This window comes from Scyliorhinus torazame, chromosome 7 (genome assembly GCF_047496885.1).
Source record: "Scyliorhinus torazame isolate Kashiwa2021f chromosome 7, sScyTor2.1, whole genome shotgun sequence".
In the NCBI taxonomy this organism is placed as follows: Eukaryota; Metazoa; Chordata; class Chondrichthyes; order Carcharhiniformes; family Scyliorhinidae; genus Scyliorhinus; species Scyliorhinus torazame.
This window is the reverse complement of record NC_092713.1, coordinates 116,158,518-116,181,264: the sequence shown is the minus strand read 5'-3', so window position 1 is coordinate 116,181,264 and position 22,747 is coordinate 116,158,518. Positions and strand designations below refer to the sequence as shown.

The window sequence follows — 22,747 nt, the reverse complement described above, 5'->3', positions numbered from 1 at the left end:
CAGCAGCCAGGGCCGCAATTCATCTGGACCTGGATATTTGTCCACTTTTAAACCTGCCAACTCTATGTCAATTTGCTCAAGAACCTCAGTCTCTCTCCCGAGTTCCATTCCTATCTCCTCATCTCCTCATTCTCCTGGGTGAAGACATATGTGATATAATCGTTCAACAGCCGACCAATGCCCTCTGGCCCCTAATGGTTCCTACTCTTTCCCTGGTTATCCTCTTCCAATTGATAAATATCTTGGGATTTTCCCTACTTTTATCAGCCAGAGCTTTCTCATATCCTAGTTGCTTTCTTAAGCTCCATTCTCCACTGATTTGCTCCCCTTGTACTTGCTAAAAGCCTCTCTTTACCTACTCATCGTATCCTGAATATCTCTGGTCATCCATGGTTCTCTGGGACTGTTACTCCTTCCTATCACCCTAGAGGGAAAGTGTTGGGCCTGCACCATGTTGTGGTCACGATCATTAAAATGTTCCCCCACCAACACGTCAACCACCTGTCTGGCTTCATTCTCTCCAGTCACTTTTTGGATCCTCAACGTATTGACCTAAAATGTTCTGTATACATTTTAAGAACTCCACTGTATTTAAGCCCTTAACACTAGGACTATCCCAATTAATGTTGGGAAAGTTGAAATCACCTAATATAATTACCATATTGTTATTTTTACACTCCTCTGTGAATTGCGCACATATCTGCCCCTCAATTTCCCGCTGACTATCTGGGGGTCTATAATAAACACCTGGTCCCTGTCCCTTTTTAATTCCAAAACTCTACCCACAAAGTTTAATTCGATGCCCTCTCCAAGGTAGCAGCTGTCCTTACTGCAGTAATTGACTTGTTAACTAATAATGCAATGCCTCCTCTTTTACCCCTTCCTCTGTCTCACCTGAAGATTCTGTATCCCAGGACGTTGAGCTGCCAATCTTGCCCCTCTCTCAATCACTTCTCCGTGAGGGCTACTATATCATAATTCCACAGGCCAATCCTCACCCTTACCTCATCGGTTTTACCTGTAATACTCCTGGCATTAAAGTAGAGACCATCCAGCCTTGCTGTACTCCCTTGAAACCTAATCGTGCTGTATTCCCTCTGACAGGATTGCTTTTCTGCATTATGATGTGTCCCTATTCTGCTAACTGTCTGTGCCCCCCCCCTCCCTGCTGAATTAGTTTAAACTCCTCCCAACAACACTTGTAAACCCGCCGGCAAAGATGTTAGTCCCGCTCTGGTTCAGATGTAGACCGTCCTGCTTGTACAGGTCACACTTTCCACAGTGATCCAGGAATCTAAAATCCTCCCAGTTTCCCAATACCAACTCTTAAGCCACACATTCATTTGTGCTATTCTCCTATTTCTGCACTCGCTAGCCTGTGGAACTGAGAGTAATCCAGAGGTTACAACCCAAGAAATCCTGCTTTTTAGTCCACTGCCAAGCTCCCTGAATTCTTGATTCAAGATCTCATCCCTCTTTCTACCCACATCATTGGTATCAACATGTACCATGACCTCTACCATATCACCCAGCCCTTCAGGAAGCCCTGTAGCCATTTGGTGACATCCCGCACCCTGGCGCCAGGGAGGCAACACATCATCCTGGAGTCACGTTGACGGCCACAGTCGTTCCGATCTGTTCCCCTGACTATAGAACCCCCCCATTACTAATGCTCTTCCTCGACTTCCGGGTGCGGCGATGACCAGCTGAGTCGCACGTTTCGGCAGCTCCCGGTGGAACGGACTTTTGGGCTCTTGATAGGAGCCCCAACGGCAATTTTAACGGCTAAAAACATTGTGCGGTAAACCAGAAGGGAATTCCCCCTGGACACGGATGGAAAAAGGAGAGGAAAAGAGTAAAAACAACAGGGTTGTGGTGATGGGAGACTTCAACTTCCCCAATATTGACTGGGACTCACTTAGTGCCAGGGGCTTAGACGGGGCGGAGTTTGTAAGAAGCATCCAGGAGGGCTTCTTAAAACAATATGTGGACAGTCCAACTAGGGAAGGGGCGGTACTGGACCTGGTATTGGGGAATGAGACCGGCCAGGTGGTAGATGTTTCAGTAGGGGAGCATTTCGGGAACAGTGACCACAATTCAGTAAGTTTTAAAGTGCTGGTGGACAAGGATAAGAGTGGTCCTAGGATGAATGTGCTAAATTGGGGGAAGGCTAATTATAACAATATTAGGCGGGAACTGAAGAACATAGATTGGGGGCGGATGTTTGAGGGCAAATCAACATCTGACATGTGGGAGGCTTTCAAGTGTCAGTAGAAAGGAATTCAGGACCGGCATGTTCCCGTGAGGAAGAAGGATAAATACTGCAATTTTCGGGAACCTTGGATAACGAGAGATATTGTAGGCCTCGTCAAAAAGAAAAAGGAGGCATTTGTCAGGGCTAAAAGGCTGGGAACAGACGAAGCCTGTGTGGAATATAAGGAAAGTAGGAAGGAGCTTAAGCAGGGAGTCAGGAGGGCTAGAAGGGGTCATGAAAAGTCATTGGCAAATAGGGTTAAGGAAAATCCCAAGGCTTTTTACACTTACATAAAAAGCAAGAGGGTAGCCAGGGAAAGGGTTGGCCCACTGAAGGATAGGCAAGGGAATCTATGTGTGGAGCCAGAGGAAATGGGCGAGGTACTAAATGAATACTTTGCATCAGTATTCACCAAAGAGAAGGAATTGGTAGATGTTGAGTCTGGAGAAGGGGGTGTAGATAGCCTGGGTCACATTGTGATCCAAAAAGACGAGGTGTTGGGTGTCTTAAAAAATATTAAGGTAGATAAGTCCCCAGGGCCGGATGGGATCTACCCCAGAATACTGAAGGAGGCTGGAGAGGAAATTGCTGAGGCCTTGACAGAAATCTTTGGATCCTCGCTGTCTTCAGGGGATGTCCCGGAGGACTGGAGAATAGCCAATGTTGTTCCTCTGTTTAAGAAGGGTGGCAGGGATAATCCCGGGAACTACAGGCCGGTGAGCCTTACTTCAGTGGTAGGGAAATTACTGGAGAGAATTCTTCGAGACAGGATCTACTCCCATTTGGAAGCAAATGGACGTATTAGTGAGAGGCAGCACGGTTTTGTGAAGGGGAGGTCGTGTCTCACTAACTTGATAAGAGTTTTTCGAGGAGGTCACTAAGATGATTGATGCAGGTAGGGCAGTAGATGTTGTCTATATGGACTTCAGTAAGGCCTTTGACAAGGTCCCTCATGGTAGACTAGTACAAAAGGTGAAGTCACACGGGATCAGGGGTGAACTGGCAAGGTGGATACAGAACTGGCTAGGCCATAGAAGGCAGAGGGTAGCAATGGAGGGATGCTTTTCTAATTGGAGGGCTGTGACCAGTGGTGTTCCACAGGGATCAGTGCTGGGACCTTTGCTCTTTGTAGTATATATAAATGATTTGGAGGAAAATGTAACTGGTCTGATTAGTAAGTTTGCAGACGACACAAAGGTTGGTGGAATTGCGGATAGCGATGAGGACTGTCTGAGGATACAGCAGGATTTAGATTGTCTGGAGACTTGGGCGGAGAGATGGCAGATGGAGTTTAACCTGGACAAATGTGAGGTAATGCATTTTGGAAGGGCTAATGCAGGTAGGGAATATACAGTGAATGGTAGAACCCTCAAGAGTATTGAAAGTCAAAGAGATCTAGGAGTACAGGTCCACAGATCACTGAAAGGGGCTACACAGGTGGAGAAGGTAGTCAAGAAGGCATACGGCATGCTTGCCTTCATTGGCCGGGGCATTGAGTATAAGAATTGGCAAGTCATGTTGCAGCTGTATAGAACCTTAGTTAGGCCACACTTGGAGTATAGTGTTCAATTCTGGTCGCCACACTACCAGAAGGATGTGGAGGCTTTAGAGAGAGTGCAGAAGAGATTTACCAGAATGTTGCCTGGTATGGAGGGCATAAGCTATGAGGAGCGATTGAATAAACTCGGTTTGTTCTCACTGGAACGAAGGAGGTTGAGGGGCGACCTGATAGAGGTATACAAAATTATGAGGGGCATAGACAGAGTGGATAGTCAGAGGCTTTTCCCCAGGGTAGAGGGGTCAATTACTAGGGGGCATAGGTTTAAGGTGAGAGGGGCAAAGTTTAGAGTAGATGTACGAGGCAAGTTTTTTACGCAGAGGGTAGTGGGTGCCTGGAACTCACTACCGGAGGAGGTAGTGGAGGCAGGGACGATAGGGACATTTAAGGGGCATCTTGACAAATATATGAATAGGATGGGAATAGAAGGATACGGACCCAGGAAGTGTAGAAGATTGTAGTTTAGTCGGGCAGTATGGTCGGCACGGGCTTGGAGGGCCGAAGGGCCTGTTCCTGTGCTGTACATTTCTTTGTTCTTTGTTCTTTGAAAGTGGCCGGATTGCAGCGGATCCTTTGGAACAGCGGCAAGGAAGGCAAGCAAAAACCAAGATGGCGTCGGAAGGTGGCAGTTTCATATGGGGCCCTGAACAACAAGAGTTCTTGAAATGCTGCGTGGAGGAGATAAAAAAGGAAATGAAGAAAGAGCTGTTGGCCCCGATACTACAGGCGATCGAAGGGCTAAAGGAGGAACAAAAGACCCAGGAGCAGGAGCTTCGGGTCGTGAAGGCGAAGGCAGCCGAGAATGAGGACGATATACAGGGCCTGGTGGTGAAGACGGAGATACAGGAGGCACATCAGAAACGATGTGTGGAGAGGTTGGAGGCACTGGAAAACAACGCAAGGAGGAACAACCTGAGGATTCTTGGTCTTCCTGAAGGTGTGGAGGGGGCGGACGTCGGGGCATATGTGAGCACGATGCTGCACTCGTTAATGGGAGCGGAGGCCCCGACGGGTCCGTTGGAGGTGGAGGGAGCGTACCGAGTTATGGTGCGAGGATCGAGAGCAGGAGAAACTCCCAGAGCCATAGTGGTGAGATTCCTCCGTTTTAAGGATAGAGAAATGGTCCTTAGATGGGCGAAGAAAACTCGGTGCAGTAAATGGGAGAACGCGGTGATCCGCGTTTATCAAGACTGGAGTGCGGAGGTGGCGAGAAGGAGGGCGAGCTTTAATCGGGCCAAGGCGGTGCTTCATAAAAGGAAGATAAAATTTGGAATGCTGCAACCGGCAAGACTGTGGGTCACATATCAAGGGAGGCACCACTACTTTGAGACGGCGGATGAAGCGTGGACTTTTATTGTAGAAGAAAAACTGGAATGAGTGGACTATTAAAAAGAACGTTTGGACAAAGTGGTGGGGCGAATGTGGGGGGCGAAGAGGGGTTTTATGTTCTAATCCTGCGGTATGGTAACTTTTCTCTCTCCCACAGGTGGTGATGGGGGGAGGTGGGGAGGGAGAGGAGATGGGGCGTTGGCCATGGGGGCCGGGGCCAAGGGAGAAGCGCGGGCTTGGTTCCTGCGCTATGATAATTATGGCGGGAATAGAGAAGCAGGAAGGAGGGGGCGTCGCACGGTGCGAGCCGTGGTCACGGGGGGGAAGCCGAGGTCAGCCAGAGTTTGCTGACTTCTGGGAGCAACATGGGGGGAGTAATTACGCTAGCGGGGGGGGGGTGGGAGGGGGGAATTACTGGGTTGCTGCTGCTGGGGAAAGGGGGGAGTGGGTACGGGAGAGGATGGGCGGGGGGGCACCGCCTGGGGGAGATACAGCTGCGTGGGAACTGGGTGAGAAGCTGGAAAAAGATGATGGCTAATCGGCAAGGGGGGGGGGGGTGGGAAGCCCCCCAACTCGGCTGATCACGTGGAACGTGAGAGGGCTCAACGGGCCGATAAAGAGGGCACGGGTACTCGCACACCTTAAGAAACTTAAAGCAGATGTGGTTATGTTACAGGAAACGCACCTGAAACTGATAGACCAGGTTAGGCTGCGCAAAGGATGGGTGGGGCAGGTGTTCCATTCGGGGCTGGATGCGAAAAACAGGGGGGTGGCTATATTAGTGGGGAAGCGGGTAATGTTCGAGGCAAAGACTATAGTGGCGGATAACGGGGGCAGATACGTGATGGTGAGTGGCAAACTACAGGGAGAGATGGTGGTTTTGGTAAACGTGTATGCCCCGAACTGGGATGATGCCAATTTTATGAGGCGAATGCTAGGACGCATTCCGGACCTAGAGACGGGAAAGCTGATAATGGGGGGAGACTTTAACACGGTGTTGGAACCAGGGCTGGATAGGTCGAAGTCCAGGACTGGTAGGAGGCCGGCAGCAGCCAAGGTGCTTAAGGATTTTATGGAGCAGATGGGAGGTGTGGACCCGTGGAGATTCAGTAGACCTAGGAGTAAGGAGTTCTCGTTTTTCTCCTATGTCCATAAAGTCTATTCGCGCATAGACTTTTTTGTGCTGGGTAGGGCATTGATCCCGAAGGTGAGGGGAACGGAATATACGGCTATAGCCATTTCGGATCATGCCCCACATTGGGTGGACTTGGAGATAGGGGAGGAAACAGGAGGGTGCCCACCCTGGAGAATGGACATGGGACTAATGGCGGATGAGGGGGTGTGTCTAAGGGTGAGGGGATGTATTGAAAAGTACTTGGAACTCAATGACAATGGGGAGGTCCAGGTGGGAGTGGTCTGGGAGGCGTTGAAGGCGGTGGTTAGGGGGGAGCTGATATCAATAAGGGCACATAAAGGGAAGCAGGAGAGTAAGGAACGGGAGCGGTTGCTGCAAGAACTTTTGAGGGTGGACAGACAATATGCGGAAGCACCGGAGGAGGGATTGTACAGGGAAAGGCAAAGGCTGCATGTGGAATTTGACTTGCTGACTACAGGCACTGCAGAGGCACAATGGAGGAAGGCGCAGGGTGTACAGTATGAATATGGGGAGAAGGCGAGCAGATTGCTGGCACACCAATTGAGGAAAAGGGGAGCAGCGAGGGAAATAGGGGGAGTGAGGGACGAGGAAGGAGAGATGGAGCGGGGAGCGGAGAGAGTGAATGAAGTGTTCAGGACATTTTATAAAAAATTATATGAAGCTCAACCCCCGGATGGGAGGGAGAGAATGATGGACTTTTTGGATCGGCTGGAAATTCCCAAGGTGAAAGAGCAGGAAAGGGTGGGACTGGGAGCACAGATCGAGGTAGAAGAAGTGGTGAAATGAATTAGGAACATGCAGACGGGAAAGGCCCCGGGACCGGACGGATTCCCAGTTGAATTCTACAGAAAATATTTGGACTTGCTCGCCCCGGTACTGACGAGGCCCTTTAACGAGGCAAAGGAAAGGGGACAACTGCCCCCGACTATGTCTGAAGCAACGATATCGCTTCTCTTAAAGAAGGAAAAGGACCCGCTACAATGCGGGTCCTACAGACCAATTTCCCTCCTAAATGTGGATGCCAAGGTCCTGGCCAAGGTAATGGCAATGAGAATAGAGGAATGTGTCCCGGGGGTGGTTCACGAGGACCAAACTGGGTTTGTGAAGGGGAGACAGCTGAACACGAATATACGGAGGCTGTTAGGGGTAATGATGATGGCCCCACCAGAGGGTGAAACGGAGATAGTAGTGGCGATGGACGCCGAGAAAGCATTTGATAGAGTGGAATGGGATTATTTGTGGGAGGTGTTGAGGAGATTTGGTTTTGGAGAGGGGTATGTTAGATGGGTGCACCTATTGTATAGGGCCCCAGTGGCGAGTGTGGTCACGAATGGACGGGGATCGGCATATTTTCGGCTCCATAGAGGGACAAGGCAGGGATGTCCTCTGTCCCCATTACTGTTTGCACTGGCGATTGAGCCACTGGCGATAGCGCTGAGGGGTTCCAAGAGATGGAGGGGAGTACTTAGGGGAGGAGAAGAACACCGGGTATCTTTGTATGCGGATGATTTGCTACTATATGTGGCGGATCCGGCGGAGGGGATGCCAGAAATAATGCGTATACTTGGGGAGTTCGGGGATTTTTCAGGGTATAAATTGAACATGGGGAAGAGTGAGCTGTTTGTGGTGCATCCAGAGGAGCAGAGTAGAGAAATAGAGGACCTACCGTTGAGGAAGGTAACAAGAGACTTTCGTTACCTGGGGATCCAGATAGCTAAGAACTGGGGCACATTGCACAGGCTAAATTTAACGCGGTTGGTGGAACAGATGGAGGAAGATTTCAAGAGATGGGATATGGTAGCCCTGTCAATGGCAGGGAGGGTGCAGGCGGTTAAGATGGTGGTCCTCCCGAGATTCCTCTTTGTGTTTCAGTGCCTCCCGGTGGTGGTCACGAAGGCTTTTTTTAAAAGGATAGAAAAGAGTATCATGGGTTTTGTTTGGGCCGGGAAGACTCCGAGAGTGAGGAAGGGATTCTTACAGCGTAGTAGGGATAGGGGGGGGGCTGGCACTACCGAGCCTAAGTGAGTACTATTGGGCCGCTAATATTTCAATGGTGAGTAAGTGGATGGGAGAGGAGGAGGGAGCGGCGTGGAAGAGATTAGAGAGGGCGTCCTGTAGGGGGACTAGCCTGCAGGCTATGGTGACAGCCCCATTGCCGTTCTCACCGAGGAACTACACCACAAGCCCGGTGGTGGTAGCTACACTGAAGATTTGGGGACAGTGGAGACGACATAGGGGAAAGACTGGAGCATTGGGGGGGTCCCCGATAAGAAACAACCATAGGTTTGCCCCGGGGGGAATGGATGGGGGATATGGAATGTGGCAAAGAGCAGGAATAACGCAACTGAAAGATCTATTTGTGGATGGGAAGTTCGCAAGTCTGGGAGCGCTGACCGAGAAATATGGGTTGCCCCAAGGGAATGCATTCAGGTATATGCAATTGAGGGCTTTTGCGAGGCAACAGGTGAGGGAATTTCCGCAGCTCCCGACACAAGAGGTGCAGGACAGAGTGATCTCAAAGAAATGGGTGGGGGATGGTAAGGTGTCAGATATATATAGGGAAATGAGGGACGAAGGGGAGACTATGGTGGATGAACTAAAAGGGAAATGGGAAGAAGAGCTAGGGGAGGAGATCGAGGAGGGGCTGTGGGCAGATGCCCTAAGCAGGGTAAACTCGTCGTCCTCGTGTGCCAGGCTAAGCCTGATTCAGTTTAAGGTATTACACAGGGCACATATGACTGGAACACGGCTCAGTAAATTTTTTGGGGTGGAGGATAGGTGTGCGAGGTGCTCGAGAAGCCCAGCGAACCATACCCATATGTTTTGGTCATGCCCGGCACTACAGGGGTTTTGGATGGGGGTGACAAAGGCGCTTTCAAAAGTAGTAGGAGTCCGGGTCGAACCAAGCTGGGGGTTGGCTATATTTGGGGTTGCACAAGAGCCGGGAGTGCAGGAGGCGAGAGAGGCCGATGTTTTGGCCTTTGCGTCCCTAGTAGCCCGGCGCAGGATATTGTTAATGTGGAAAGAAGCCAAGCCCCCGGGGGTGGAGACCTGGATAAATGACATGGCGGGGTTCATAAAGCTAGAGCGGATTAAGTTCGTCCTAAGGGGGTCGGCTCAAGGGTTCACCAGGCGGTGGCAACCGTTCGTCGAATATCTTGCGGATAGATAGATGGGGGAAAAAAGAAGGCAGCAGCAGTAGCACAGGGTTTGGGGGGGGGGCGTAGCTTGTGACAAGGCAGTTGCCAATTAGGGCTAGTTTTCATTTTTGTTATTTAATATTTATTTATTTTTTGTTTATATAAAATAGGTCATTGTTATCTGTGTTGTTATAAGGTTGTGTAAAGGATGCACAATGTACTGTGTTGGTTGACCAAAAATTTTCAATAAAATATTTATTAAAAAAAAACTAATGCTCTTCCTCTCTTACCCCTCCTCGAGTAGAAATGCTGCTTGTGGTGCTAAAAGCTTGTCTCTGTCTGCACTCCCTCGAGCAACCAGCCTCATCAGCCTCCAAAATGGAATATGGATTTGAGAGTGGGACCTCAGGGGACTCCTGAACTACCTGTCTGTTTCTCTTGGACTGCTTGTGGTCACCCATTCCTTTCCTTCCTCAAGTCCCTTCAGCTGCGATACGACCACTTCTCTAAACGTGCTATCCACAATGTTCTCAGACTTACAGATGCTCCACAGTGTCCCCAGCCGCCGTTCCAGCTCTGAAACCCGAGCTTCCAGGAACTGCAGCTGGAGACACTTCCTGCACACATGCTGGTCCCAATGACTGAAGTGTGCCCGGCTACCCACACTGTCCAAGGTCTACAAAGGATGAAATAGAAACACAGAGCAGGAGGTTGGAGATAAAGTAGAGGTTTGTGAGCAAATGGCTTGTTTGTATGTCTGACGAGGGAATTGCAAGATTCCAGAAGAATTTTTGGGGGGGGTTGAAATGACTTTAAAAACTATAAGCCGAAGGACAAAGTTAAGGAGACCTTCAAGGTGGAGAGAGTAGAGTCAAAGACCAGATGAATCAAGAAGCAGTGACTAGATGGCAACAAGCTTAGGTTTTAAAATGCAGTAGAACAAAGTAGATCATGGTTTTCAGCTCGCAGTCTCTATGTGGAGCCAATGCAAGATACTTAAAAAAGAAAGTTCAATCTACGTTTAATCTAAAAGTAGAAAGTAAAAATAAGAAACATTTACCTGCAGAATTGGGAAAGACAAATAATTGAAGTTGTTCACGAAATACAGAAGACTATAACTATATCCTATAAAGGCTCCTTCCATCAGTAAGAAAATGTGAAACTCATTCAGGCACACGTGGCTGCTGGATGCTGAGCTGCAATGACAAGAACAGTCAAAGTAGATGGGTTTGTTGGCAACAAATAAAGACTGGGGGAGGGTGGAGGGGGCTACACACAAACGCCATTCAGGAATATTCTACAAATTGTTTGACTGCTTAAGTTCCATGCTCACCTGTCCTGGGATGAACACATTACGCTGATCAATTGATAACGTCCCCCAGCAATTACTGCTGCACACCATGCCATCAGCATCCCCACCACCGCATGCACCACTGAATGGAGAAACCGATGAGGGTGGAACACGTTTCCTATGAGTGCAATCCGACTGCATGGGATAGAAGGCTCCACTGCAGAGGAAAGGACAAATAATTTGTGCACGTGCAACAGCAGGTGCGAGAGCATGGTAGAGGGCATTAACTTACCGACAGGGAGGTAGGGTGAGGGGGTAAACTGTATAGATAACAGATCACATTTCTAAAGTTTTATCTGACCAAAACATCTAGTTCCACCTAGGCAAAATTGTCCACCTCCATTCTTCAGCACGGATATCCTTGTACATGCCTTCATCAGACTTGAACAATTTCCCCTGTAAACTGCAACTCAAAGTATGAAAACTCCCTTTGTAAAAAAAGAAATTATTGAAGTTTTTAATTTTAACAAATAGCGCAACTAAACCACAGGAATAGTGCAGCACAGCAAGAATGTCTCAACATACGAAGATATAGAGGGGGAGAGCAGAACAGCAATACAATTGGCTCTGTACAATCATTAGATTGAACTTGGCACCTCCGTATGCATTACCAAAGAACAAGTTCCAACACGACAAGATCCTCAAAACATGCTAAAATGGTGCACACCTTCCCATTCGGCAATTTTCTCATAACAAAATTGGGAATTCAGGGTAAGGTCTTCGCGACTTGCTCGGGCGCACATCGGAAAACATCCCCCTCACCCCCAGAGGCACGAATAACACGCTGTAACATCCTCCTCTTCGATACCAGACCCGTCTACACCCCTACAGGAGCTAATCGTGGATTCTTTAACCCCACAAAAACTGAACGAATAAAAAAAAAACTAGATAAAATTTGAGAAGCCCAGATCTAAAAGGATATTTCACACATTTACACATACCCCAAAATGCAGCAAAACCTCAACCTCAGTAAAGAATGATCATCATTCCACATAATTAGACAAAGAGGAGGGGGGGGGGGGCCTAGTGCAAAAACTCAAGACAGTCAATGCCCCAAAACATTTTTAGTTACCGCAAATTCAACTGAACAGGCAGCACACAACTAAAATAATTTAGGAGACATTATTGGAGTAGTTGAGTGCAATCTCCTTGCTGGCTTCTCACCATTACCGAACTCCAGCTAATCCAAATCTCTTCCACTGTTTGCCTGGGACCAGTTTGCCCATCATACCTTCCTCACTGAGGAATCAATGGGTCCCAGTGGGCTAAATGAAAATTCTTGTTTTTTGATTTCTGCGGCTTCCCTCCCAAACGTCCTCATTTTTCTCCAACTCTGTATTCTGCCCAAAACATTGAAAATAGAAGTAGGACGAGGCCATTTGGCCCTCTGACCCTGCGCCACCATTCATCTCGCCATGGCTGATCATCAAGTTCCATACCTTGATGCCGCCTCCCCCCCCCCCCCCACTCCCCAATATCCCCTTAGCCCCAAGAGGTATATCTAATGCCTTCAAAACATGACATTTTGGCCTCAACTACTTTCTGTGGTAGCGAATTCCACAGATTCACCACTCTCTGGGTGAAGAAATTTCTCATCTCAGTCCTTACCCTCAAACTGTAGCCCCTAGTTATGGACTCCCCATCATCGGGAACATTCTTTATGAAAACCCAGTCTAATCCGGTTAGAATTTTATAAGTTTCTATGAGATCCCCTCTCACTCGCCTAAACTCGAATGAATATGATCCTAACCGACTTGGTCTCTCCTGATATGGCAGTCTTGTCAACCCAGGGATCAGCCTCGTGAACAATCGCTGCACTCCCTCCATTGCAAGAACATCCTTCCTCAGATAAGGACACCGAAACTGCACACAAAACTCCAGGTGTGGCCTCACCAATGCCCTATACAATTGCAATAAAGCACCTCTATTCCTATACTCAAATTATCTCGTTATGAAGGCCAACATACCATTTGCCTTCTTTACTGCCTGAACCTGCGCACTTACTTTCAGCGATTGATGCACGAGGACACCAAGGTCTCGCTGAGTAGCCTCTTCTCTCAATTTATGCACATTCAAATAATAATCTACCTTCCTATTTTTTGCTACCGAAGCGGATAATCTCACATTTATCCACATTGTACTGCATCTGCCATGCATGTGCCCACTCACTTTCTTACTCTGACCGTTGCTAATTTTCTTCCCGCCATCACCAACTCAACCCCACACACACCCGCAAGGGCAGCGTGGTAGCACAGTTGCTTCACAGCTCCAGGGTCCCACGTTGGATTCCCAGCTTGGGTCACTGTCTGTGCGGAGTCTGCACATTCTCCCATCTGCATGGATTTCCTCAGAGTGATCCAGTTTCCTCCCACAGTCCAAAGATGTGCAGGTTAGGTGGATTGGCCATGATAAATTGCCCCTTAGTGTCCAAAAAAGTTAGCTGGGATTACTGGGGTAGGGTGGAGGCCCGGGCATAAGTAGGGTTCTCTTTCCAAGAGCCGATGCAGACTCGATGGCCCTAATGTCCTCCTTCTGCACTGTAAATTCAATGATTCTACGATCCCCACAAGAGGCCATCCTCTACTGGCATTAATGTTTTCAATTTTCTGGGTCCTATATTTGGAATCCCTCCAAATCATCTCCACTTGCCTCTCCTTCTGCAAATAGCAACTCAAAATTCTCCCTTCAACCAGATTTTCAGTCACCCTTCCTAACTGGTCAGCTATTTTCCTCTGCATGCATAACTGGTGTACCTTGGTTATTTATGTCACAGCACAAAGCAAAAACAACTTATTCCATAAACTACAAATCTGTACTAGCCAATCAGCCTTTACAAGAATGTTACATGCAATTGTCAAATTTTGCAAGAACGGAGGAAAGCTAGCAATCATTCATAATCAGGAAATGATGGAAATGCACAGGCACCCAATGTCTGAAAGAGAAAGGCAAAGCAATGACAAATGCAAATCCCTGCCTTTTCTCACAATGGAACAGACTTCCCATTTTAAAATGAAATGTTTATGAAAAGCACCAATTTAACATCCTTACTCATGATACAAGGGCCACAAAGGTAAATCACACAATTTGAAAACTTAGAATATTTAGTACTGCATCACATACAAAAGTGAGTTGTGTAAAAATAGAACCAAGAGGAAGACATGATCAGACCAGTTGTCAGCATCAGACATGTATAAGGAATAAAATTTAATACCTGTGTAAAATTCCATATTGAAGATCCCAATAGTCACTATGACTCCACATAGCACCAGAACTGCAAAAATTATATAGGAATTATTCAGATGATTCCACGAGTCTTGGGAAAAAAAGAGAAAAGACATGGAGGTTTGACCAACCAATTCACTCAAAGGGGATTGTTTTGTTTTACGTTGGGATCATGAGCACAATACCTGTAATCCACTGGATAGGATGGAACACATTCACTCTACTCAACAGTATAAACACAGTTGTGGAAATAGGTAACAGCAGGACAGACCAAGCAATTGCAGCTGCTACTCGCCAGCTGAACACCTGGAAAGCAAGGTGACAAAACAGGAATTAATACTAAGTGGATCATTTCATACAAATTAAAAACAAACATACAATTCGAGTTATTGTTCACACTGCTTTTCAGATTGAAACCAAATCTTGCAAATTATTTTCAGTGAGATTATTAGGGTTGCAGTAATAATGTGCACATAAAGTACCTTTAGTGCAGTAAAATGCTTCAAGGCCCTTCACAGAAATATTACCAAATACATTTTGAAAGCATACCACATAATCAGGCGGGTAAGCTTGGTCAAAAAGGTAGGTTTTACAGAGAATCCTGGAGGAGATAGGTCTAGAGTGACCATATTTTCTAAACTAAATCCAGGAACACACAGACCGGGAGCACAGCATCTATAAACGTAGACACAGATCCAGATTTAACCTTTGACTTGCACTGTTTTTAAATACAGCGAGACTGAGCCCTATCTACAGAGTTAGAGAGGCAGGGGATTTTCACAGTAACTTCACTGCAGTGTTAATGTAAGCCGACTTGTGACAATAAAGATTTCTTCTTTTCTTTAAAATACTTCCATTAAACGCATTAACACATTCCCATGACCCAGCTCACACAGACAACACTGCCACACACTACCCCAGCTAAGAGGGGTCTCTCTGGAGAGATTTTCTGCCCAGGGTGTGGGGCACAGTACCTCATTGTGGACAGTCCACAGAACACAAGGGCAAATGGTCACGCTAGGCTGAAGTACTTCAGTGTCCCAAAGCCATTGGTCAAGAAAGACGCACCTTTCTTTCAAAATGTAATCTTCCCCTTTTCAAAGGGTGACAAAGATTGCTTCATGTAATGTAGTGCTATTGACAGATTGTGTTGAGCTGACCCCAATATTGATACGATCAGCTTCACTGAGCTGGTGTAGAATTCGATTTGGAAAGTTGACAACTTTCAATATTACAAGCAAGCGCCCCCCCGGAATAAAACAGCCGGAGAGATGAGCTGAGATTTAGTTCCCCAGACGCCAACCAGCATCGAATGCCTCACCACGAGTAAACCATTCCTCATGTGGAACTGGAGACAGTGCCATCCCAGTCAAAGCGCCGCGCAGGCGGCCGGCCTTCCACTGCTAGTTTGTTTTAAATATCCCTGTTCCAGTGTGCGGGGAGAGTCAGCAGAGCCTAGGCTTGGCCTTTACAGGTGACACAGGAACTGCAACTAGACCTCATGGCCCAGCGCGGCCCGAATGAAATCTACCGTTTGCTCTCTCTCTCTCTCACCTTGCGGATGAACCAGGAGCCTGCGGGCTGCTCCATGTCTACCCCGCGCGCTCACTCCTCCCTCTGGGTGTCCGGGACCCTCCGGCCCAGGCCGCTCCCGCGCTTTCCAATTCAAACACCTTTCGGAGCCTCCTGTCTCGGTGCCGGCGCACGCTTTCTACGTTCGCAGTGACGCAACCCGCTGTGACCATTTGGTCGATGAGACGCCATATTTCATACTGGCAACCGCCGGTGCCCCCTTGAGGACAGATCTGGCTCATCAGGCTGGCCTGTCAATTTCATGTGCTCATCAACATGTTTATCTGAAGGTCAAAAATAGATATAGAAATTATATCCCAGCATACTTTTAAACAACTAATCACAAGTTTCAACTTTGTCAAAAGGTAAGCAGTTAGATAATAAAATTCGCAAAGAAAATATTAATTAAAATGAAATTGACAAACTAAACACTTTTTAAGCAAGCTTTTAGTCACCCCTCCTACCTCTGGGCTCGATCCCAAGTTTTGTCTTATTAAGACTTCTGTGAGACAACTTGGAAAGCTTTGCAAGTTAGCTGTCCTTTCTTTCAATGAAAATTGTTATAGATACACCATTCTTTCACTGTCATTGGGTCAAAATCCTGGAAACCCCCCCCCCCCCCCCCCCAACAGCACTGTGGGTGTACCTACACCACATGGTCTGCAGTGGTTTAAGAAGGCAGCTCACCACCACCTTCTCAAGGGCAATAATTGCTAGCCTAGCCAGCAATGCCCATATCCCATGAATGAATGTGTTATACCTGCACGGATTTTATGGGGTGGGAATGATTTACTACCCCGTGGACCGTGCAGAATATGAGCTCCCCCAATAAGGGGGCGGCTGGCCACTTACACGGGCGAACCGTTGGATATCGCTGGTACTATTGTGACCCCAATGGTTTGTGGGCACCAATTGGTGCCCCTTCTGCTTATTGTAGAAAAGGGCCAAGCGTCATGATTGGTTACGCCATCTGCAGTGGCAGCACATCCTCCAGATGGGATCTGGAGGCCTGGGCCAGGTGCTGGGCAAGTACCCCAAAGTGTTTCAACCCGGACAGGGGAAGATCAAAGGGGCCACAGCCCGCACACAGGTTGACCCGGAAGCCCCACCACAGTATTTCCATGCTCGCCTGGTCCCCTATGCTTTGCTGGAAAAGGTAAAATACGAGCTCAGTCGATTGGAGACCTTGGTATCACCTGGCTTGTGTGTTTCGCTGATTGGGTAGCACCGGTGGTACCGGTAATAAAGCCAGACAAAATAGTCCATTTTTACGTGGATTGCAAATTGACAGTAAACATGGCTTCGGGTTGGATCATTACCCATGCCCCGTATTGAGGATCTCTCAGGGTTACTGATGCATTACGATCCCACCAAACCTTTGCTCGTCAAATGCAATGCTCCCCCCTATGGGATTGGCACTGTTCTGTCCCACCGGATATAGAATGGAAGGGAATTTCTGATCGCCTTTGCCTCATGTACATTGGCCGTGGCGGAACAAATGCATGCACAGATCGAGAAGGATGCTCTGGCAGTGGTCTTCAAGGTAAAACGATTTCACCAAACCTCTACGGCTACCACTTCACTATTATTATAGACCATAAACCTTTGCTCAGACTTTTCATAGATGATATGGCGATTCCACCCATTGCCTCCATGCAGATCCAGCGTTGGGTCCTGTTTATCGCCCCTACGTGTATTCTTCTGAACATAGGACTCAAATCACGAACGCGATGCACATTTTTCTTTACCAACTGGCCCCTTATCAACCCCCAGGACAGTCGATGTGTTGTTACTTTGAATTTCATGGACTCCTGGCCTGTCATGGCATCCCGGATCCATGAATGTACCCAGGCAGATCTGATCCTATTGAAAGTTCGGCAGATGGTGCTATACGAAGGGCAGCATCAGCAGCTTCCAGGCGAGTTATGGACATTTTCGTCCAAGCTGTCAGAGTTCAGCTTGGAGGATGGTATCCTGATGTCTGGTACGCGCGTCATCGTCCCGGACAGAGGTCAAGAATTGATCTCGAAGAACCTCCACAACGGGCATCCAGGAGTGTCCCAGATGAAAATGCTGGTCTGAAGTTATATATGGTGGCCAGGTCTGGAAGCGGACATTGGAAAAACTGCTCAATGATGCTCTGTTTGCCAAGAACATCAAAAGCTCCCACCGGCCACGCCCCTACATCATTAGGTATGGCCAGGAGGGCCTTGGGCGTGATTACCTGATGACTTTGCCAGTCCATTTTAGGATCAATGTTCCTCTTGATGGCTCGATGTGGCTAGAGGTGCACAGGATGGCGGCGATCGCAACCCGGGCAACCATTGAGAAGCTGCATCCATAGTTTTGCACGCACGGCATCCCAGAAGTGTTTGCTACAGATAATGGCACTCTGTTTACGAGTAAGAAGTTTGGCGGGTTCCTGAAAGCGAATAGGGTGCGGCATATTTGTAATGCCCCATACCACCCGGCTTCTAATGGCCTCGAGGAGTGTGTGTTGCAAATGTTTGAGCGAGGCCTTCTGGATCGATGGACACTAGGGTGGCTTGTTTCTTGTTTTGCTACAGGACACCGCATGCAGTAACTGGAGTGGCCTCGCTGAAATGCTGATGGGCCAGAGACTTTGTACCCGTCTTAGTATGGTTTTTCCAGACATAACCAGGAGCAGCAAGGGCGTTGCCCCATTCCCCATTGGCCGCACAGGCACATTGTACCAGGTGACTCGATGTTTGCTGATGGCATCCAGTGGGTCTCCGGTGTTGTCCTCCTCCAAACAGGGCCTGTTTAGATCATAGAATTTACATTGCAGGAGGCCAATCGGCCCATCGTGTCTGCATCAGCTCTTGGAAAGAGCATCCTACTCAAGCCCTACCCTATCCCCGTAACCCCCACTTAACCTTTTTGGGCACTAAGGTCAATTTAGCATGGCCAATCCACCTAACCCACACATCTTTGGACTGTGGGAGGAAACCCACGCAAACACGGGGAGAACGTGCAGACTCCGCACAGACAGTGACCCAGCTGGGAATCGAACCTGGGACCCTGGAGCTGTGAAGCAACTGTGCTAACCACAATGCTACCTTGCTGCCCCAGCTGCAAGCCCAAGGTTGGATCATGCAAAACCACCTTGTTTACTTTCGGTGTAGGTGACCACTCCTTCAGACCCTTCCTCGTCCTTGGAAATGTCTTCTTGAACCGCATCTGCTGCATGATCAGGCCACGACGGAGCCCCAAGGGAGCCAAGATGCCGACATGACTGAGATTGTCGACTCTGGCTGAGAGATGGAATGCAGGCAGCCTCCAATGGGAGGTCTTCAGAACCGCAGCCTCAGGAATTGTAGCCACAGTAACGTTCATGTCGACAGCAGGTTTCACCTTCTAGATACACACCACTCAACCCAGTCCCTTGGTGCATAGCGTCCAGCCAGACACCAAGAGAGTTTGATGCCCTCCTTCACCACGTCTTCGGAGGATTCTTCAGACTTTGCGGGGGGCGAGGGAAGTAATAACTCGTAAGGGTCTTATGGGGTGGGAATGATTAACTAGCCAGTGGACCTTGCAGGATGCAAGCTTCCCCAATGAGATGGGGGGAGGGGTCACACCTCTAACAATGTTTTGGCTATGTACAAATAGAATCAGCAAGTAAGGCACCAACTAAGGAAGACCTAGGAGGGATCTACTGGACCTGTGTATAATGGTAGTTGAAAAATAAAGTAAGTTTTCATTTCTGCAAAGCTCAGTGTGGACTCTCTGTGGCCTTACAAAATAATGAATAAAAAATATACATCATACCTAAAATAAAAACAAAAAAACTGCTGGAAACGCTCAGATCAGGCTACACCTGTGAAGAGAGAAACAGTTAATGTTTCAGGTCAATGACCTTTCATACCTGGTTAGTTTGTATTTGGATGGAATGCTGTTTTCTAACCTTAGTGTACTTACAACATGTCAGGGACAGATGATTTGGCTATTGCGGAACAAGCATACACCAGAGAAACTCAGAAGCAACAACAAAAACAGCAGCGAGAACAAAATGCAGAAGCAGAGACTACAGGAGAAACAAAATTATAAATCACATATATGGAAAATAAATATCTTATTTACATAATTTTTCATATATAAACATGAATAACAAAACAGGAAAAGTACTAGATCAGCATTAACATTTTCACAGCCCGAATGACATTATATGGCATTTAACTCACTTCATCTCTTACTAGTTTTTTAAAAAGTTTAACTATTAAAGCATCTATCTCGTTGTAACAGTATTTCTATGACCATTGTTTGTTCTTTCCCACCCCTTCTTTATTTTGATCTCCCCTATAAAACATGTCAGTTTTGATGAACAATTTCCGTTGTGATGAAGGGTCTCCACCTGAGGTTAACCTTTGTCTCCTGGTTCCAGGTTCAGCCGAGCATGCTGTGTATTTCCAGCATTTTGTTTTTCTTTCTGATTTCCAACATTTGTGGTTGTTCTTTTTCTCTCTTAATTGTTTCCATCTTTTTTTGTTAGTGTGTTCGCACTTATAACTTAAACATGAAAATATACAGAGAGCAGCCAACAAACCCAGACAAGAAATGTGTAATGTACAGGAAATGCACAATCTGGGACTCATAAATCAAATGAAAAGAGAAAGGAAGAAAAAAGGGAACAGCAGAGAAAAGATAAAATATACATAAATCTGTGGTAAAAGTATAAACAAAAAAATTAAAATCACGTGATTAACTGAACAGAAAAAACATTGTTCTTACTGTAACTATTCATTCTGGATTTGTGACTTGGAGGAATGTCATAAGCAAATTTTATTTACACTCCAAATCCTAAAGTCAGCCACAGTGGACAGAATTGGCAAGAAAGTGTCCTGTACATAGAAAATACAGCTCAGAACAGGCCCTTCAGCCCACGTTGTTGTGCCGAACCTTTTTCCTAGATTAATCATAGATTATCATTGAATTTACAGTGCAGAAGGAGGCCATTCGGCCCCCTGCGTCTGCACCGGCTCTTGGAAAGAGCACCCCACCCAAACTCAACACCTCCACCCAACACCAAGGGCAATTTTGGACACTAAGGGCAATTTATCATGGCCAATCCACCTACCCCGCACATCTTTGGACTGTGGGAGGAAACCAGAGCACCCGGAGGAAACCCACGCAGGCACGGGGAGGACGTGCAGACTCCGCACAGACAGTGACCCAAGCCGGAATCGAACCTGGGACCCTGGAGCTGTGAAGCAATTGTGCTATCCACAATGCTACCATGCTGCCCTTAAGAACAAATAAATCTACACTATATCATTTTACCGTAATCCATGTACCTATCCAATAGCTGCTTGAAGGTCCCTAATGTTTCCGACTCAACTACTTCCACAGGCATTGCATTCCATGCCCCCACTACTCTCTGGGTAAAGAACCTACCTCTGATATCCCTCCTATATCTTCCACCTTTCACCTTAAATTTATGTCCCCTTGTAATGGTTTGTTCCACCCGGGGAAAAGGTCTCTGACTGTCTACTCTATCTATTCCCCTGATCATCTTATAAACCTCTATCAAGTCGCCCCTCATCCTTCTCCGTTCTAATGAGAAAAGGCCTAGCACCCTCAACCTTTCCTCGTAAGACCTACTCTCCATTCCAGGTAACATCCTGGTAAATCTTCTTTGCACCTTTTCCAAAGCTTCCACATCCTTCCTAAAATGAGGTGACCAGAACTGTACACAGTACTCCAAATGTGGCCTTACCAAAGTTTCGTACAGCTGCATCATCACCTCACGGCTCTTAAATTCAATCCCTCTGTTAATGAACGCGAGCACACCATAGGCCTTCTTCACAGCTCTGTCCACTTGAGTGGCAACTTTCAAAGATGTATGAACATAGACCCCAAGATCTCTCTGCTCCTCCACATTGCCAAGAACTCTACCGTTAACCCTGTATTCCGCATTCATATTTGTCCTTCCAAAATGGACAACCTCACACTTTTCAGGGTTAAACTCCATCTGCCACTTCTCAGCCCAGCTCTGCATCCTATCTATATCTCTTTGCAGCCGACAACAGCCCTCCTTACTATCCACAACTCCACCAATCTTCGTATCGTCTGCAAATTTACTGACCCACTCTTCAACTCCCTCATCCAAGTCATTAATGAAAATCACAAACAGCAGAGGACCCAGAACTGATCCCTGTGGTACGCCACTGGTAACTGGGATCCAGGCTGAATATTTGCCATCCACCACCACTCTCTGACTTCTATCGGTTAGCCAGTTCGTTATCCAACTGGCCAAATTTCCCACTATCCCATGCCTCCTTACTTTCTGCAGAAGCCTACCATGGGGAACCTTATCAAATGCCTGACTAAAATCCATGTACACTACATCCACTGCTTTACCTTCATCCACATGCTTGGTCACCTCCTCAAAGAATTCAATAAGATTTGTAAGGCAAGACCTACCCCTCACAAATCCGTGCTGACTATCCCTAATCAAGCAGTGTCTTTCCAGGTGCTCAGAAATCCTATCCTTCAGTACCCTTTCCATTACTTTGCCTACCACCGAAGTAAGACTAACTGGCCTGTAATTCCCAGGGTTATCCCTAGTCCCTTTTTTGACCAGGGGCACGACATTCGCTACTCTCCAATCCCCTGGTACCACCCCTGTTGACAGTGAGGACGAAAAGATCATTGCCAACGGCTCTGCAATTTCATCTCTTGCTTCCCATAGAATCCTTGGATATATCCCGTCAGGCCTGGGGGACTTGTCTATCCTCAAGTTTTTCAAAATGCCCAACACATCTTCCTTCCTAACAAGTATTTCCTCGAGCTTACCAGTCTGTTTCACACTGTCCTCTCCAACAATATCGCACCTCTCATTTGTAAATACAGAAGAAAAGTACTCGTTCAAGACCTATCTCTTCAGACTCAATACACAATCTCCCGCTACTGTCCTTGATCGGGCCTACCCTCGCTCTAGTCATTCTCATATTTCTCACATATGTGTAAAAGGCCTTGGGGTTTTCCTTGATCCTACCCGCCAAAGATTGTTCATGCCCTCTCTTAGCTCTCCTAATCCCTTTCTTCAGTTCCCTCCTGGCTATCTTGTATCCCTCCAATGCCCTGTCTGTACCTTGTTTCCTCGACCTTACATAAGTCTCCTTTTTCCTCTTAACAAGACATT

General features: G+C 47.4%; 1 protein-coding gene across 4 annotated transcripts in view; it reads right to left on the bottom strand.

The window, feature by feature from the left end:
• The window catches only part of ndc1 (NDC1 transmembrane nucleoporin), a 58,342-nt gene extending 42,607 nt beyond the window's left edge, over window positions 1–15,735 (bottom strand). For 2 of the 4 annotated variants that reach the window (XM_072511303.1, XM_072511305.1), the window contains exons 1-5: window positions 15,565–15,735; window positions 14,196–14,316; window positions 14,000–14,101; window positions 10,771–10,945; window positions 10,498–10,633 (exon numbers count right to left, since the gene is read on the bottom strand). In XM_072511303.1, the coding sequence (XP_072367404.1) occupies window positions 10,498–10,633; window positions 10,771–10,945; window positions 14,000–14,101; window positions 14,196–14,316; window positions 15,565–15,600 (570 nt within the window). In that variant the 5' untranslated portion in view covers window positions 15,601–15,735. Of the gene's footprint in view, window positions 1–10,497; window positions 10,634–10,770; window positions 10,946–13,999; window positions 14,102–14,195; window positions 14,317–15,331; window positions 15,368–15,564 lie in introns of those variants that run through there. The other 2 variants (XM_072511304.1, XM_072511306.1) reach the window with 2 other exon arrangements.
• Window positions 15,736–22,747: the final 7,012 nt, after the last annotated feature.